General features: G+C 42.8%; 2 protein-coding genes across 3 annotated transcripts in view; both read right to left on the bottom strand.

Moving 5' to 3' along the window:
• Positions 1-4,337, bottom strand: part of Cdkl4 (cyclin dependent kinase like 4) — a 38,973-nt gene extending 34,636 nt beyond the window's left edge. Inside the window, exon 1 of the mRNA XM_051163961.1 lies at positions 4,205-4,337. The gene's annotated coding sequence lies outside the window, so the exon portion shown is untranslated. The remainder of the gene's footprint in view (positions 1-4,204) is intronic.
• Positions 4,338-8,741: 4,404 nt separating this feature from the next.
• The window catches only part of Map4k3 (mitogen-activated protein kinase kinase kinase kinase 3), a 153,525-nt gene continuing 143,496 nt past the window's right edge, over positions 8,742-18,770 (bottom strand). For both annotated transcript variants that reach the window (XM_051163766.1, XM_051163854.1), the window contains 5 exons: positions 15,060-15,128; positions 14,890-14,982; positions 13,231-13,301; positions 9,505-9,560; positions 8,742-8,890 (listed from right to left, as the gene is read on the bottom strand). In XM_051163766.1, coding sequence (XP_051019723.1) covers positions 8,803-8,890; positions 9,505-9,560; positions 13,231-13,301; positions 14,890-14,982; positions 15,060-15,128 — 377 coding nt within the window. In that variant the 3' untranslated portion in view covers positions 8,742-8,802. The remainder of the gene's footprint in view (positions 8,891-9,504; positions 9,561-13,230; positions 13,302-14,889; positions 14,983-15,059; positions 15,129-18,770) is intronic.

Below are 18,770 nucleotides of genomic sequence, written 5' to 3'. Positions count from 1 at the left end.
TACAAATAGAATAAAAGTCAAATATCACATGTTTATCTCAGTAGATATAGAAAAGGCATTTAAGAAACTCAGTAGTCATTCATGAAAAATATCTTAACAGACTAGTAGAAAGGAAGGAGCCTCAAGGGTATGTGTGTAAAACCCACATAGTCAATGCTTTGCTTAGCAGTGGAACATTAAAGGCTTCTTCCTAGAACCAGAATAGACAGTTTTGTCTTCCCCCATCCCTTCCAAAATCTCATTATGCATCCCTAGAACCCAGGAGATCTCCCCTGCCTCTGCCACCCTAGTGCTGGGATTAAGGTGTGTGCATGCCCCCACCCCAGCTTTATCATTTCTTTTTAATGATTTATTAGAAGTTCTTGCCAGTACAATAACACAGCCGAAGACATTAAAGGTGCATAGATTGGAAATTAAAAGCAAAATTGTTGTCATAACTGTATGTAGAAAATGCTAACAAATGGACAGAAATTTTATTAGAACTAGTGAGCAAGTTGGCAACGCAGTGGATGCAAGGTCAGTATGCAAAGATCAGTTGAGTTTCTGTATTGGCAACAACTTGGAAATATAATGAGGAAAACAATTCTATTCCTAATGCTTTAAAAATACTTAGAAGTAAATTTAACAAGTGATGTTCAAGGCTACACACAGCCAGGAGTGGTGACGCACGCCTTTAATCCCAGCACTCGGGAGGCAGGGGCAGGCAGATCTCTGTGAGTTCTAGACCAGCCTGGCCTACAAAGTGAGTCCAGGACAGCCAAGGCTACACAGAGAGAAATCTGTCTTGAAAAAACAAAACAAAACAAAACAAAACAAAACAAAAAAAAGATGTACACACTAAAAAAATATGAAACAGAAGAAATTTAAAGAAAAATCAAAAAGGGAGAAAAAATGTTAAATTCATTGATGGAAAACTAAACAAGATGTGAACTCTTACGAAAAACTTTCTCTTTTGCTTTAGTTTTGGTTTGTGAGATAAGTCTTTCTCTGTAGCCCAGACTGGCCTCAAACTGTGGCAGTCCTCCTGCCTCAGCTGCCTAACTAGTGATCACAAGCATCAGCTGCCAATAGACTTTTTTTAAAAAATAGAAGTTGATCAAATAAATTTTAAATTTATATAACAATGCTCAGGAACCTAAACTGCCAAATTAACACTGTAAAATACAAATGGGACATTTTTATGTCACCTAAGTCAAAGCTGACCAAAGTCATGATTTATTTTCATGAAGTTATAATAAATCAAGTGAGTGAGATGTTGACATAGAGACGGAACATAATAGTGAGTCAAGAATTAACCTTTTAAGTTTATGTTTGTTTTTGTCTATCTTTGATGCTATGATACCATGCCTGGGATGGACAAAGAAAATTGTAATTCTGGAGTCTGAAAGTCCAATATCAAGACACTGGCTTTTTCTTGCTCTGTCAAATACATAAAGGGGATGGGGAGCTAAGCGCTAAGGAGGGCTGAACTCATGCATTTATTAACTGCACTCATCCTACCCATGAGGCCTTATGGCCTAATTACCTCTTGAAGGTCCCATCTCCCCACACAGCCAATGGTAATTACATTTCAACATGAGTTTGGGAGAGTCACAGCAATTTCAAGTCTCAGCACTTGCTAATTGTCTTTTGATAATGGTGCCAAAGTGCCTCAAGGAGGGCAGAAGGGTCTTCAACAAATGATGTCATGACAATTGAATATCCATATGGAAGGAATAATAAATGGGCCCCACGAGACCGTGACGTCAGAGGGCAAAGTGAGGCTCAACTTTACTGAAGCACTTAGGGGGCTAGCCTGGGTTACATGGCAAGACTCTGTTTCAAAATACTGATCCCTCCCCCAAAATACAACAAGCAAAACACATACAAATAGGAAAAACAAGACAAAATGAGCAAAACCCAAAAACTAAGAATGTAAAGCTAGAGGTTAAAGTAGCCAGGTACACACCCAGGCACACATATTTGTGGAATTCTATTTACGTAAAATTCCTAGCAAATACAAAATACCGAGATGAATACAACATGTCCTTTGTGTTACTTTTCAGCAAGCATAGTCACAATGGAACGGCTCCTACGGACAGCTGGCCTGCACTCATCAGAAAATGCCAAGGTCAGGGAAGACAGAGGTCAAAGCTCTGGATTCACAGAGACTGAAAAGGACACACAGTGTGATTCCCAGTTCCCTTCTGCAGCAGGGGACAGGTCTGCAAAGAGCATCACTCTCTTGTAGTTGGAAAACTCTAAATACTATATGTAGATTTGGTTTTAAATTCTTGATTTTGGTAAACTGCACTGTGGTTATGTAGAAATAAAAAGGACGATGATGATGATGAGGAGGAGGAGGAGGAGGAAGGCTCATTAGCTCTGTATGAGCACTAGCCGTGCAAGCCTGGGGAACTGGCTTGGGTCCCTGGAGTCCCTGTACGGCAGAAGCAGCACCTCCACAGAGCTGTTGCCTGACCCCCGCATGTGCATTGTGGCATGCCCACACAGCAATAACACACCTTTTAAAAAGTTTATTTTTATGTGTACGTGGTGTGTGTGTGTGTGTCCACAGAGGCCAGAGCAGAGAGACAGAACATAACTATAGCTAGTTGTGAGTTGCTCAGTGAGGGTGCTGGGAACCAAACTTGAGTCCTTTGGAAGGACAGCAAACACTGTGTCATCTCAATGCCTGGTACATTTAAAAAAAAAAAAAAAGTACATATGGCCTCTAAAGCCTATAGAATAAACTTCAAATTATACTTAGAATCCTTCCTACCTGGTCCCTATTTACCTTTCGTGCTTTGTCTCTCTGAGTGCCATATACCTTCAGCCTCCTCTGCTTATATTTCTATCTGGACTGTTGGACCCTGCAGGGTCATATTTCAGCCCTCTTTATTTTTCACAGTTCAACTCAAATGTCCTAATTCCCCAAGACAGGCTCGTTTCTCTGCACACCTGATTCTAATAATGGCCCCTCCCCCACCCCAAGCATTACTCATCACATCAGACTTGGCGTTGCTACTCTATTTTCCAGCTCCCTTCTCTTCAGCCTTATTATAGTTTCATCTTCTAATCTTTTTCTTTCTAAATGCAAAAGTCACAAGTACCCATCGGTTATTATTAGCGCAGTATTTGGGCAAGATTAAATGGATATAGCTATTGGTGGAAAATGTTTCCCGGAGCTATCAGTGTTCTTCAGCATGAAGTGGGGTACCTTCATCCTAACTTCAGAATTTTTATGTTTTTAGAAGTGTTTGACTCTTGAGTAAATGGAGTTCTGTGTGTACAAAGGCAAAGACAGGAACGGGCTCGGGGTCACCAGCGATTGTAAAGACACAGAGAAGGGAGGCGGGTAGATGACCCTGGACTGGATTTTAAATTCCTTAGAAAGTTGCTGCAGAATTTCCTTACTGTTAAGGATTTACAAAATAAAGTACAAAGGAAGAAAGAACACTTGGGGGTTAGTTTTCATGGCTGTCCCGAGGGCTTGAGGAAGCACAAGGAATACACAGGCAAACAAAAATAAGAGGGGGAGGAAGTGGGGAGTAGGAAGAAAAGGGGGAGAAGTGATTTTCCTAGTGTAAGAGGTTTTAAGAAACTGTTAAAAAAAAAAAAAAAAAAAACCAACCCGGACCAACCCCTGGCTTTAGGAAAGCCGAGGGGAAAGGGTAGTTTCAAGGCCAGGGAAACATCTCAGAAACGCTACCCACCACTCAATAGTCACCTGTTTCCAACGAAACCAAACATGCATTTAATGTTTAATAAAATTGACTGGGAACATGGATTCTACAGACCAATCGTTCCTATCTGTCTTACTGAGGCACCACAATTTAAAGGCGCACACCTGCGTACAAAGGTGTTACACAGTCGATCTTGTTAAAATTCTCAAGTCATTTACACAACCAAGTCATTTACACAATCTACACAACTCATTTGATTGGTCCCACGCTTCAGGCGTGCACACAAAAGACTTGGAAGTGTGGCAAAAATTCACTTTATTTCCAAGCCTCTGAGCCTTCACTTACTGACTTTTCCCTGCGTCCAGGCCACACGCGGGCCCTAGATGCACAGGTGCATCCCTGTCCCTCCCTGCCTTGCGCCCCCACGGCCCATGAGGTCACGGGTGGCCGGTTCTCCCGTGGGTGCGCCCCCTCCTGTCCTCCGAAGCCCCGCAGACCCCCCTCTCTCCGCCAGCCCCGGCTAGGGAACCCGCACTTACAGCACAGCCTTAGGCGACGCAGTGTGCAGCCTTCTGGAGCCCCAACCCCACAGCCGCTGCAGAACTCCGGAGAGACTAAGCCACAGCCGCGTTGCCAGGGCAACCGGGACGCGCAGGCCGCGCAGCTTCGGGACAAAGGTTTCCACCCTGAACTCCGGTGGATTCATTCCCTGGCACCGGCAGCACTCAGGGCAGTCCCTTCACCTTTAGTGCTTACCTTATTCCTTGTGCTGTTTGGAGTCAGCCGTAGCTCATTAACACCTTTTTTGTAACTCAGCGACTGTGCTCCAGAGTCAGGGGTGGGTTCAGAGTAGGGCTGGTTTGCCGCCCAGGGGAGAAAAAAGCGAGGCAGACACCATTGAACGTGGCATGGAGACAAACGTTTTAATCTTAGGAAAGAGAAGTTCAGTCGTTACCCACAGAATACACCAAACGCCACACACACACACACACACACACACACAAAACACTCTTTGCCAGGTGTCCTTTTGTCCTCTGCCTCACCTCCTCATTTCCTCACGAATATGCTGAAGGGTCACATTTTAAACAAAATTAAACCACGGAGCACATTTATCTTGCTCTTTCAAGACCAGAACAATATTCCACTAAATTCATCTGAACCCATTTTTGTATGATTTTTTGCCCTTATGCTAGAAAAAAAGCCATTTCTCATCAGGTGTACCAATAGTCACTTCATGTGCAAAAGTGGCCTGTTTCCATTACCGAACGTGTGTGTGTGTGTGTGTGTGTGTGTGTCCGTCCTGTGCTTCTCACCTTGACACGCCTTTGTTCCCTTTTGTGTAGGGCACGGTAGCTGGCCTGTGAAATTTGGGAGACTGTCTCTCCATCTTGCCCCAAGAGTATTGGGATTGCGTGGGCTCTAGAGATTCAAACTCACGTCTTTTCACTTGAATGGAAAGCCCTTCATCCATCGCCGCAGCCTGCTACCTGTGTTTGCTTGTTTTTTGTTTTTTTGAGACAGGGTCTCTCCATGCAGGCCCAGTTGTCCTCGAACTTGCTATATACAAAAAGCTAGCCTCTAACTCAGGGATCCGCCTGCCTTTGCCTCCCCAGTGCCGGGATTAAAGAGTACCATGGCTCACTCGCACCTCTCCATCTTTCTTGAGATAGCTTCTCAGGTGGCCCAGGCTGGCCTGGAACTCGCTGCGCATCCCAGGATGACACGGAACTCAAGTCTCTTGTCTCTACCGCCTGAGCACTGGGAGTGACAGGCGTGCCCACTTCCGGATTTCTTCGTGCTGCTTGTCTACAGACTCCTGCTCCCCAGCATTGTCTGTGCCTGGTTCTTTGTCCATATACCCCACGCCCCGCTGCATTTCCTGCTCCTTGAGCGTGCGTTATTTTTGCAAGTCTAAACTATAGCATCTCCCCTGCCAGCCCATGTCTGCATATTAAAAGTTCTTTTTTCTGACCCACGAGAGAGCACACTTAGGATGGGCTTAGGTCCTCTGCGCATTTGTTGCAGTGGTGCAGCTTGGTCTTCATGTGGGGGCAGGGGGACCAGGACTGAGGAGCAAGGGGCGGGTTTACAGTGGGTGAGACGGAGGAACTGCAAGGAGAGGAAGGAGGGAGAACTGCAACATGGACGTAAAATAAATTCCATAAATAAAGTTCCATTTTCTCTACCAGGGTTGTTATAGCTGTCTATATAAAAGCTTCTTTCCTCAAAGTGTATTCAAAGTATCTTTTGGTCTCTCTCTCTCTATATTTGCATATGTTTATATATAATGTATATACAAACATGCTATTTCACATATATATGTGTGTGAAATATATATGAAACATGTTACATTCATATATGTATGTGTGCGTGTGTATATACTGGAGGGAGAAGACACAAGGGAGCATTTTGCTCTACAGTTCCAGCCTGGCTTTGAACTTACGACCTTATCAGTTGGGATTAGAGATATGCTATTCCTTACTTCTATTTACCTTCCATTTACCCAGGCGCGCACTGGATGGATTCTATCTTAAGTCTTTTCAGTGTTTACAGGCTGTTTTTTTCCCCACTCATACTTTCCCTCCTGTGCTGGTAATGATGAGACGACTAAAACCTTTATTTTTGTGGTCTCTACTAAAACATGACTCACACACATCCACCAAAACCACCCACAAACAACTGCCACTTTCAAAACCAGTAAGGACACAATTAGTTACCAAGAAAAGAAGCTTCAGTGTAAATGAAGACAAAGTAAAATCATTTCCAACACAGATGTGATTGGATCTCTTCTGGAACTTGCACTTGAAACTGTCATCTAAGCATGTCTTTGAAACCAGCAACCCTTGCAGTGCGTCAGCAATGTGGCTATAGTGTAATCGTAAGTGCCCCTCACTCTGGTGCCCGCAGAACAATTTATGCTTCCTAAAGACAAAGGTTACTGGGCCTTATTCCTGAAGAGTTTGACTCCAAAGATGTTTTGTGAAAGCTTATGGTTAATGAGCGACCAGTTATGTACATTTTTAGGGAGGGCACAGTATTTCTAAGTGCTTGGCAGTTTGATGGGAGGTTAAAGGCATCAACTGTCCTGCAATGGTAAGAGCAGAATCTGGATTCTTATAAACTTTCCCACAGGCCTGTTTTCCAGCTCGTTATTATTATTCTCATGAAAGTGGATTTTTAAAAAGCGCAATTAGTAGTTAATGTTGATTATTCATATTAGAGGAAATAATATCCATAATTGCTGTGACTCTTAGACACAGAAAAGGCTCTGAAATAAACGATCCAAGGTCACCCTAGAAGGTTGTGGGAGATCAATGGAACAGCATCTCTTGGTCACCCAACCAAGTCCTTCCTTCTTCCTATTCTTGCCCTCCAGAACCACGCCCCCAACACCACTTTGCTGACGTATCTCCTAGTAGACACTGGGCTTTGCAGTCTGACCTTCGGGAACCACTCGGACCTGATGCTCAAGTGTGAACACAGTCTTGGACAACAGGTCAACGCAGAGGTGGCGCTGTGTCCTCATAAAACTGATTGACAAAAACAGGAGGTGGGCTAGATTTGGCTAATATATAAATTGCTAACTCCTGTTCCAGCCAAAACACCATGAGTGCTTGATTTTCCTGACAAGAATTCAAGAGTCTACATAAGATACCCCTTTTCTCAAATGTGGCAATATTACATTAAAAAGATAGATCAAATAATGACGCTTATAGGAGAACTGATACTTAAGATTTGACTGCAAAGCAGAGCCTCGCCCTTTAATGCTATTAAGCCAGATGTCAAGCAACTACTCAACAGCATGTTAAAAAACATGTTTATTTTACAGTATGTACAATCAGAACATATTTAAAACCATTATCAATTAAAATAATTGAAGCATAAATCACAATTTAGTTTCTTAGTGTATACATACTCACATCAAAATATAAAGAACATATGCCAAAAAGAGCCAGAGGTGTGCACTTCGCTACAACCTGGTATCTATCTGATAAGACAGATACACTTCATTGGAAAAAAACCAATAGACAATGATTTTAACCAAACTAACGTCCTGTGATGTGTAGTAACCATTATAATGCTTGCATGAGGTAGTAACTAAATTATTTTGGCCATGTATTAATACTCTAAATCAAAAGAAATATGAAAGTGATAATAAGGCCAGCAGAAATAAAAATTCCATGAGAAGTCTGATCCCTTTGCTCTGGAATGTAGGAGTTCTTCAGTGAGTCTGTGAAGTGTCTAGCGTGGGCTCTCTCGCAATGCGACTGTATCCTGTGTGCACACCGTGACCAGACAACGACTGCAGTGTTCGACCGCCGCACCGCCATTCTGCGATTTAAGTGTTTTGCAAAGGTGTATCCTAAGCACAGACAAGCAATCTTACACGATTCTGCTTAAATATAAAAAGATCAGTTACTACAACAGGTGGTTAATTGGTCTGTTTCACATAGAAAACAATCCAAATACATGTAAAAAAGATGTTGTGGAGCCAAATGCATATTCACGGTGTCACAGCTTTCTTTGTGACTTAATACATCACATATCAACACTGTGCGAGGAGAAACACCAGTGCACTTGCATCAAAATTAAAAACAAGATTATAAAATGATTATAGCTCGTTACCATTTTAAAAGTTACAAGATTTATATCCATATTACTAAATTACATATAATAAAAATACAATAGTGTTAAATGTTTTGTTTCATTGTCAGCATCCCATTTTGTAATATAGCCACACCCAAGAATATACTAAAGAATTCTTAAAATAATAACCCCAGTTGCATTTGAATCACCATTTACATCTGTACAGATAAGACAGCTTTACACCTCATAAAAGTACATTATCTACATCAGTTCTTAGTGTGTGCCTTCAGCAATATGAAGTTTCACAGAAAAATACTGCTTATATGTACAAAGATTACATAACGATGAATTAAGCACTTGTGTGGTTCGACACGCTAAATATATCCATACCACTTAAAACAAAAAGGATTCTCCCATCTGTCTCATGCCACAATAAATTATAAGGAAGTGAAGCTAGGTTCCTGCAGCCCCTGCATAGCTCCACGCACCCACTAACGTTGCAGCAGCCACGGTCTCGGTCTCTACAGGTCACTGTCAAGAACTCCGTGTCTCAGTAGCTGTTTTCGTGACCCGCCAAGATGTATAAATTGCTATTTGCTGTTGGGTTATCAGTTGGCCTACTTTCCAAAACCACAACCCTGAAGGTAATAAGAAACATACAACAAAACAAAATTATTTACTCGTGAAAACTAACATCAGCTGAAAAAAATCCCCACTGCTTCTCTGTTAGAACCCTCTGTGAATGCTTCTCTGACTTACGGGCAGAATGCATTTGCAGTCACTGTGACTGAGGTTCCAGCCCCGGGTGGTGCCTATCACTGCCTATTTCTAGATCAATGTTCTTCTAGGACTTGGGGGTGAAGAACAGGGGTGAGGAGAAACCAATAATATAGGGATGATTGGTTTTTTTTGTTGGGGAGCTTGGTCCTATTAATCCTAAAAACAGCTTAAGAATCTGATTACAATCCAGACTAAAAGTCCAATATATTATGTGGCATGAAAACCTGCAGAGCGGTCTGCTGATGCAGCGCTGCCTTCCTCCTGTTCTAGGCACTTCCAGGGCGCAGCTGAGGCACACAGTACTGTCAAGTCTGCGGGCTCCCTGACTTGGAAGACTAGTTTTTCAGTAGTTAAAAAGCAAACAAACAATGTTGAACATGCAGGAATTTCAACTCTTCCAAAGAGTAAGCAGCTTTATGCTGGATTTGGAAAACCTACTTAGTATCAGACGTTCCCCTACCCATCTTCATACCTGTCAGATCCAAGGAGCCTGAATATTCTTGTGTTATCTGAAATTTCCTGTGTTACCTGTTTGATTAAAAAAAATTTTTTTTTAATTCCTCAAATTAAAGATAAAAAATCTTTTTAAAATTCTTCCCTTCCTTTTGTGACAGAATCTTGCTCAGGCTAGACCTGAAATTCTGATCCTTTTGACTCAGTCCACTGAGTACTAAGATTACATGCATGTAGCACCAACCTGACTCAGTCCACTAAGTACTAAGACTACATGCATGTAGCACCGACCTGACTCAGTCCACTAAATACTAAGATTATATGCATGTAGCACCGACATGACTCAGTCCACTGAGTACTAAGATTACATGCATGTAGCACCAACCTGACTCAGTCCACTAAGTACTAAGATTACATGCATGTAGCACCGACATGACTCAGTCCACTAAGTACTAAGATTACATGCATGTAGCACCGACATGACTCAGTCCACTGAGTACTAAGATTACATGCATGTAGCACCAACCTGACTCAGTCCACTAAGTACTAAGATTATATGCATGTAGCACCGACCTGACTCAGTCCACTAAGTACTAAGATTATATGCATGTAGCACCGACCTGACTCAGTCCACTAAGTACTAAGATTATATGCATGTAGCACTGACCTGACTCAGTCCACTGAGTACTAAGATTATATGCATGTAGCACCAACCTGACTCAGTCCACTAAGTACTAAGACTACATGCATGTAGCACCGACCTGACTCAGTCCACTGAGTACTAAGATCACATGCATGTAGCACCGACATGACTCAGTCCACTGAGTACTAAGATTACATGCATGTAGCACCGACCTGATTCAGTCCACTAAGTACTAAGATTACATGCATGTAGCACCGACATGACTCAGTCCACTGAGTACTAAGATTACATGCATGTAGCACCGACCTGACTCAGTCCACTAAGTACTAAGATTATATGCATGTAGCACTGACCTGACTCAGTCCACTGAGTACTAAGATCACATGCATGTAGCACCGACATGACTCAGTCCACTGAGTACTAAGACCACATGCATGTAGCACCAACCTGACTCAGTCCACTGAGTACTAAGATTACATGCATGTAGCACCAACCTGACTCAGTCCACTGAGTACTAAGACTACATGCATGTAGCACCGACCTGACTCAGTCCACTGAGTACTAAGATCACATGCATGTAGCACCGACATGACTCAGTCCACTGAGTACTAAGATCACATGCATGTAGCACCGACATGACTCAGTCCACTGAGTACTAAGATCACATGTATGTAGCACCAACCTGACTCAGTCCACTGAGTACCAAGATCACATGCATGTAGCACCGACATGACTCAGTCCACTGAGTACTAAGATTACATGCATGTAGCACCGACCTGACTCAGTCCACTGAGTACTAAGATCACATGCATGTAGCACCGACTTGACTCAGTCGACTGAGTACTAAGATCACATGCATGTAGCACCGACCTGACTCAGTCGACTGAGTACTAAGATTACATGTATGTAGCACCGACCTGACTCAGTCCACTGAGTACTAAGACTACATGCATGTAGCACCGACCTGACTCAGTCCACTGAGTACTAAGATTACATGCATGTAGCACCGACCTGACTCAGTCCACTGAGTACTAAGACTACATGCATGTAGCACCAACCTGACTCCAAGATACAAAATCTTGTATGGATAGTTTGTGGGCAACATAACAGCAAAAAACCCAACATCTCCCATAAACTCTCACAATTTGTAGTAGTACGGGAAAAGGTCTCTGCATCATCATTGATGTTATGTAAGCTAGGAATCACATTAATTCATTAGTTCAGGAAAAATTTGGCAAATTTGGAATTTATTCTAAAATACTGGTGAAGGAAAATTACTTGCTAGATTACAGACTTCCAGAGAAAGTTTTAATGAAAATTATGGAATTCATTTTATTCATCCAAAGTGTCCTGTCATTTGCATGAACATGAAAATGGCAAGGCCACAGACAGCATCCAGCCACTCAAATCTGGTTTTGTGCCTTGAGTGGCTGCTATATGGTAGACAGTAAACGTTTAAAAGCCAGCATAGAGTCTGAATTTATTAGCTGGGATTTCAGGTGAGATGAGAAAAGCTGTGGCTCCCTCCCAGTGTTCCTCTAAGTACAAGTGAGTCTAACGCATGCATGGGACGTGCTCAAGATGGACAACACTTTCTGATGGGGAGCATCCTTAGTGTGACCAAACACTAACCACTCGAACAGTAAGGAGCGAGACTACCAGAAGGAAGAGAACTCAAAGTTGTCGACTTACAAAACATCCAAGAGTCCAAACTACGCCCCTTGCAACAGTCCCTCAACATTGTAAGTGAAACTTAAAACATTCAATCTGATGTTGAAATGAAATTTATTTCATCAAAACCCTACAATGAACTGTTCACTTCTGGCATGCCGCCACACTGGGCTGCTGGGGAACAGTGCCTTGCCAGTTAGAAGCATGTGGCATTCATGGAGGTATACTGAGCATCTCACTGTGTAGTTGGAAAAAAGGCCTCCAGGTAACTTCCCGGACAAACCTTCTTTCCTCCATTTTGCCCCTGACGCTCCTCTTCTATTCAGCCTGCTCAAGTGTTGCTGCTAAGATTGGCACAGGACTCCTGGGGAAGTGTTTGATGCTTTACCTGCCTGCCATAGTTTTCTTGCTCATGCTAAGCCCAGCACTGTGGGCAGAAATGGTGAGGTGAATTGAGTATGTCTTGTATCTCAGAGTTCTTTCTGTACAAGCAGGTAGGCCTCAGACAAGGGGGCCAACACTCATGTCATGTGAATGAAGGCAGCAGAATCAGGAGGCAAGCCCATTACTGACTGTGTGCAGATGCCACTGTTGCTGAACTGCAAGGCAGAGAGCTTCCTGGGAATTAGTGACTAATTTCAGTGGTGTCAGAGGCTTTTGACTTAAGTCTTAGGGTCGTTATGTGGAAGCAGTGGGGTTTGGACTGAAGTTGGTTGGCTAATAGAACAGAGAGAAGGCTCTGGAACAGCAGTTCTCAACCTGTGGATCACTTTCACAGGGCTTGCCTAAGGCCATTAGAAAACACAGATATTCCATTACGATTCATTATTATTATTTTTTTTTTTGGGGGGGGGAAGGTTTTCCAGACAGGGTTTCTCTGTGTAGCCTTGGCTGTCCTGGACTCACTTTGTAGACCAGCCTGGCCTCGAACTCAGAGACCCACCCGCCTCTGCCTCCCGAGTGCTGGGATTAAAGGCATCTGTCACCACGCCTGGCTTCCATTATGATTCATAACAGCTGTATAAAATTTCAGTTGTAAAGTCGCAGTGTAATAATTCTATGGTTGGGGTCACCACCCCATGAGAGGCTGTATAAAGGTCACAGTGTGAGGGGAGTGAGAGCTGCTGCTCTAGTCTCACAGCGTGTGCTACTGCTCTCACCACTGGATTGAAAACAGTGGGCATAAACAGGCTCACAGGGTCCCTTAGAAACTTTATAGTACTGAAAGATTGCTTGAAATAAACTTTGTATCTTCTATTTTTTTTTTTTTTTTTAAGGAGCCTGGTCTCACCATGTTGCCTGGGCTGGACCTGAACTCTTGAGCTCAAATGATCCTCATGCCTGAGCCTCCTAACGCTAATAGAATACGCACAAGTCAACACGCCTGCCTCCTGACTACTTAATGAGCACACTTCAGACAAGATCACTTACCTCATTAGACCTAAAACTTCTACCTTGCATTCCGTGCTTCCAGAAAGCCAGCACACTGTCTTGTAGACAAACTAGCAGACAAGAACAACTGTTAGCAGGACAAAAGCACAGCGACAAGCACCCATCACCCCTGCCCATCTCGCACAGCAGTGCTCAGATGGGTACTCTCAGTTCTGTGTACTGATATGGCATCTTTACCTCTGAATTTATAACACTTAATATATATAATGCAGTCATCTTTTTGGAATGGGAAATTCACTGGAAATATGCATTAGAAATTTGGTTTCATAAAGTAATTAAAAAAGAAATAGTATAGCACACAGAAAAGTACAGACAACAGCAGAGAAGCCATATGCACACTCCTTCAATGATCAAATCTAAATATTCTACTATATTTGCCTTTGCTTCAGCCACAGATAAACACAGCTGGATCTCATTAGCTCAACCCTGATCTCACTCTGACCTGCTTTCCTCTCTTGGACAGGACTGTAATGACTTTTGCATTTGCCGTTCTCAGGCGTGTTTACATGAATGAATCCCATACTGTCAAGGTAAACTTTTATGTCGAAGTTTCCAAATATTAGAATGAACAATTATTTCTACTTCTCTTTGTTATAAATGATGGCACAGCAGCCATCTTGTACATATTTCTGAAAATGTATATAATATTTTCTAAGGCATGGGATAAAAGCAGAAACAGTGGGACACAGGCAGAGAGGAGGCGAATTGCAGTTGTGCATTTACATCCTATACAGCATAATTCTGAGGAAGAAGCCTGATTGTTTCCTGCAGAAAATTAATGGTGTTGGCACCATTTTCCCACTTATATAACACCCCAGGGTTCCATTTACATGTGGCCCTACTCTGGTCTTTCTCTTTGTCCCATTTTCCTTTCTGTTTATACCTGTGTGGACAAACAACCATGTGTTCTTGGCCTTACTCTTTGCCAATGTATGTACATGAAAAAACTTCATTGGTAAAATAGATAAAAGCCGTCAAATGCAAAACTCAAAGCCTGTGCATGTTAAATACTAATTAGTCACCTAGTATCCTGCTTCATGATCATTGCTTTTACGGCCTCAGGACTTTAAAATACTGATACTGCTTGAAATCCCTTCTGAGAATGCAACAATCAGGAGAAAATGGCAAGCAGTAACTTTTGTTTGTTTGTTTGTTTGTTTTTGAGACGGGGTCTTTTGCTAGATCTCTGAGGCTGGACGGGAACCTGCCATGTAGACAAGGCTGGCCATGAACTTACAGTCTTCCTATCTGAGCCTCCTGAGTTCTGGGCCTATAGGGATGTGTCACTAGTTCTGGCTGAAGGAACTGTCATATTCCAAAATTCCCTGAGCAGTAGGCAACAATGGCAAAAACACAGCAGGCTACAAGGGTCAAATTTTAAGGTGCTTATAGGGAAGCCATGGATTCTGGAGGTAATGTAAACGGAGAAAGGCCATGTCTGTAAGGAAGTTAACTTACTGACAGTGTATGTGGCCACTACACACACACAGGAAAGTATAAGAAGAAGCCTCACAGCGGCCTCATATTTATTATATGCAAATTACAAAGTCCTTAACGGTATATATTTATAATGACAGTAACTATCATATAAATCATTTAAAACAGTTCATGATACAAAGAAATAAAAAAACGACTCACCTATGGATTCTATCTGGAAATCGAAGGTGAGTTCTGATGATAATTTCCTGCTGGATTTCAATCTTCCTTGGAGATTCACTATTTTTATACAACCTAGAGAAAAAAATGGAAGTCACTCAAAAATAAGAGGAGGAAATCTTTTCAGTAGACACTCACAAACAGAAACTTACAATCCAAGCACACGAGGATGGTGTCTCTCTCCAGTTGGGTTACATGAGTGACGTTTGTCTGCGGGGTATCTACAACACAAATACAGCTGGATGAAGTTACAGAAAACTAGAATACTTACAATATATTTTTTCATAAACAAAAAACTGATTGAGGACGACTGCATTTTGAATAGACGGGCATCTCACGCAGAGCACAGTGGAATGGCTGCACTGGGACACTATGGATGGGCATCTCTCACAGAGCACGCACAGTGGAATCGCTGCACTGGGATGTGTGAGTTCTGATACCATCAAGGACACCAGGCACAGCAGAGCTGGCCCCTATCAGTGTTACTGCTAACGAGAGTGGTATTTATAAGTACATTTGAAATGAGGAGCTCCTCTTGTAAGTTACGATTCTGGCTAATTTCTGATCTTAAACTCAGACTATCTGGGCTGTGCTTTGAGCATTACCATATGCAAGTGTCTATCTCATACAGTCAGTGTGTATTAAATAAAAGAACTAGGGAGCTAAACAACTTACCTTTTAACTATAAATAAACTAAACTATCGAAGCATCTTTAGAAGGTCACACTGTGCCTGTGGGTTGTGTATACGGTATGTGGGGGCTAGAGGTCAACTTTGGCTGTTTTTTTTTTTTTTTTTTTAAATCATCCTTTCATTCTTTTGAGGCAGAGTCTCTTAGTGAACCTGAGCTTGCTGGCCAACAAGCCCCTGGGACCCTCCTGACTCTGTCCCCCAGCACAAAGTCAAAGATGCATAACACATGGGTGCTGGGGATGCAGACTCAGGTCCTCATGCTTGCACGGTAGCACTGCGCCCACCGAGCATCTCCCAGGCCCTGGGTTATCTCAGCACTGCGCCCACCGAGCATCTCCCAGGCCCTGGGTTATCTCAGCGCTGCGTCCACCGAGCATCTCCCTGGCCCTGGGTTATCGCAGCGCTGCGCCCACCGAGCATCTCCCTGGCCCTGGGTTATCTCAGCGTTGCGTCCACCGAGCATCTCCCTGGCCCTGGGTTATCTCAGCACTGTGCCCACCGAGCATCTCCCTGACCCTGGGTTATCGCAGCGCTGCGTCCACCGAGCATCTCCCTGGCCCTGGGTTATCTCAGCACTGCGCCCACCGAGCATCTCCCTGACTCTGGGTTATCTCAGCACTGTGCCCACCGAGCATCTCCCTGGCCCTGGGTTATCTCAGCACTGTGCCCACCAAGCATCTCCCTGGCCCTGGGTTATCTCAGCGCTGTGTCCACCGAGCATCTCCCTGGCCCTGGGTTATCTCAGCACTGTGCCCACCGAGCATCTCCCTGGCCCTGGGTTATCTCAGCGCTGTGTCCACTGAGCATCTCCTTGGCCCTGGGTTATCTCAGCACTGTGCCCACCGAGCATCTCCCAGGCCATGGGTTATCACAGCGCTGCGTCCACCGAGCATCTCCCTGGCCCTGGGTTATCTCAGCGCTGCGTCCACCGAGCATCTCCCTGGCCCTGGGTTATCTCTAGGACACACTGCTGCCCAGCTAAGACTCTCAAGATTTCCTGAACTCAGAGAGACAGTTTCTGTATCTATGGAAATCCTTCAGATAAACCATGTTAAGTTTAATGAGGCCTTTCGTTTATCAATTAGAGTGTATTTAAAATTACAATACTTCAGAGAACTAAGACATTGTTAAAATAAACTGACATCAAAACATTTCTTATCCAGCAATCCTTTCCTGTTAAATAAGACAAAACTGGAAAGCAGGTGTGTCCCAGTTGTCTCACAGGGAAGACAGTGGTAACATAAGAGACTTTGGGAAGATCAAAGAGCTAGCCACATCTCCCTTCAACAGAGCATCCACGAAGAAACCTGTTTCAAGCTCAGTGCGCTGTTTAACACCTTGGGCGTCAAATGTACTGTGAATGCATTTGTCATCTTTTATGCCCCAGTATAAAAGTTTGAGCATGCATGAGTAAGTGCATTCACAGGTGAGTACATAAATGTATGGATGTGTGTTTGGCCTTAAGCTTCCAACAATGTCCTTGCTTCAGCCTGTTGAGTGTGAGCTATCGGCCCTTGCTTACTCTTCTTGTTATTAATAATTTCCCAAGCTCCCAAAAAAACTCCTGCTTAGTATATCTTGCCAGAAAACTGTTTCTTTCACATTTCCCCTCTGAAGTGTCCATTCTTTATTGCATAGCAAAACATCCCATAGTGTTTGTATGTGTGTGTTGTTTGGGGAGAGGGTCTCATGTAGTCCAGGCTGGCCTCGAACTCACTATGTAGCTGAGATTGGTCTTGAACTCCTGATCTTCCTGCCTCCACCTCCGAAGTGCTGGGATTACAGGTGTGTACCACCACACTTGGCTCTACAGTATTTTTAAAGAGAAAAAAGTGAAAGGGGCTTTCCTTATCAACAGACTGTTTACAAACTGAAGACATGGAAAGCTCATACTCTTTAAGTGTGAGAGTTCCACCTCATTTATTTACACAAACTAATATTTTATCTCTATTATTTTGCTACAGTACAATTCAAACTATAATCAAATTCCTAGAAAACAACTATTTGGATCTAATATTTGCTAAGGTAATTAGGGTAGTTGCCATAAAGGAAGTATCTGTTCAGCAACTTGGCAATAAACATTTGAGAAAATAAATTACATAAAAATTGTTTTCAAATATCCCCACAAATATTTCAGAAATAGTCATTATATATAATATAATATATAATATATCTTACCCTTTAAACCACTTAACAGTTTCATTCAAGATACTGAGTACAAGAGTATGAATTACAAGAGGCACCTGTGCTCAGGGAAGTCTAGCAGCTTCTCGTTGCTTCCCTGTGAAGGCATTGTTTCTATCAGTCTGAGATTCTGTGAGCATGAATTTATAAAAAATTACTTTATTGTTTATGTGTATGGGTGTTTTGCCTGCATGTATGGCTTGCATAGTACCTGGGGAGGCCTGCAGAGGGCATAAGAGCCCCTGGAACTGAAGTTACAGAGAGCCCCCATGTGGGTACTTGGAATGGAACTTAGTTAGGTCTTCTGGATAAGCTCTTAGCCACTGTGCAATCTCTCAAGTCTGATACACTCTTAAAGTACGGTGGCCTTCTTTCCAACATCACCAGCACTGACTGTGGGCTTACCAAAGGAAGCACTCTGGTGTAAGCTCACATTTGGGAAGCACCGGCCTGCACTGACTGCACAAAGATCACTGTATCAACACCCTTACTAAAGCGGCGAAGTGTGACTAAAACGGAGAAACAACTGATGATTATGAGCAGGGGCAACTGGAGTTTAAGAAGATTAAAAAAATTAATCTATACCATTTAGAAATTATATTTAAATACTTGAAGATATAAATGTTATAAAATGCCTATGTTAAGAAAAAAAAAAAAAAAGATAAGGTCCTTGTGAAGTAGTTCAGGCTAGAGTCACATCTTTCTGACTCAGCCCCCTGAGTGCTAGGATTCTCGGTATTCACAGCCACTCTTGGCCCCTGGCAGCGGTACATGGTTCCTTCATTAATATGCATTTCAGAAAGACTCAATCTTTATATGAATATAGCACCAAACAACCGAATTCCGTAAAACTCAAAAAATAATTATGAAAAGAAATAGAAAGTGCTATCAAAATATTGATAATATTTGCTCATGTATTAAAGTGTTATTTGGTTTTTGTGAGCCACGGTTCAGTTTGTCATATTAATACTGCTTTATTAATACTAG

Source organism: Acomys russatus, chromosome 1 (genome assembly GCF_903995435.1).
Source record: "Acomys russatus chromosome 1, mAcoRus1.1, whole genome shotgun sequence".
Lineage (NCBI taxonomy): Eukaryota > Metazoa > Chordata > Mammalia > Rodentia > Muridae > Acomys > Acomys russatus.
This window is presented reverse-complemented; position numbering and strand designations above follow the sequence as displayed.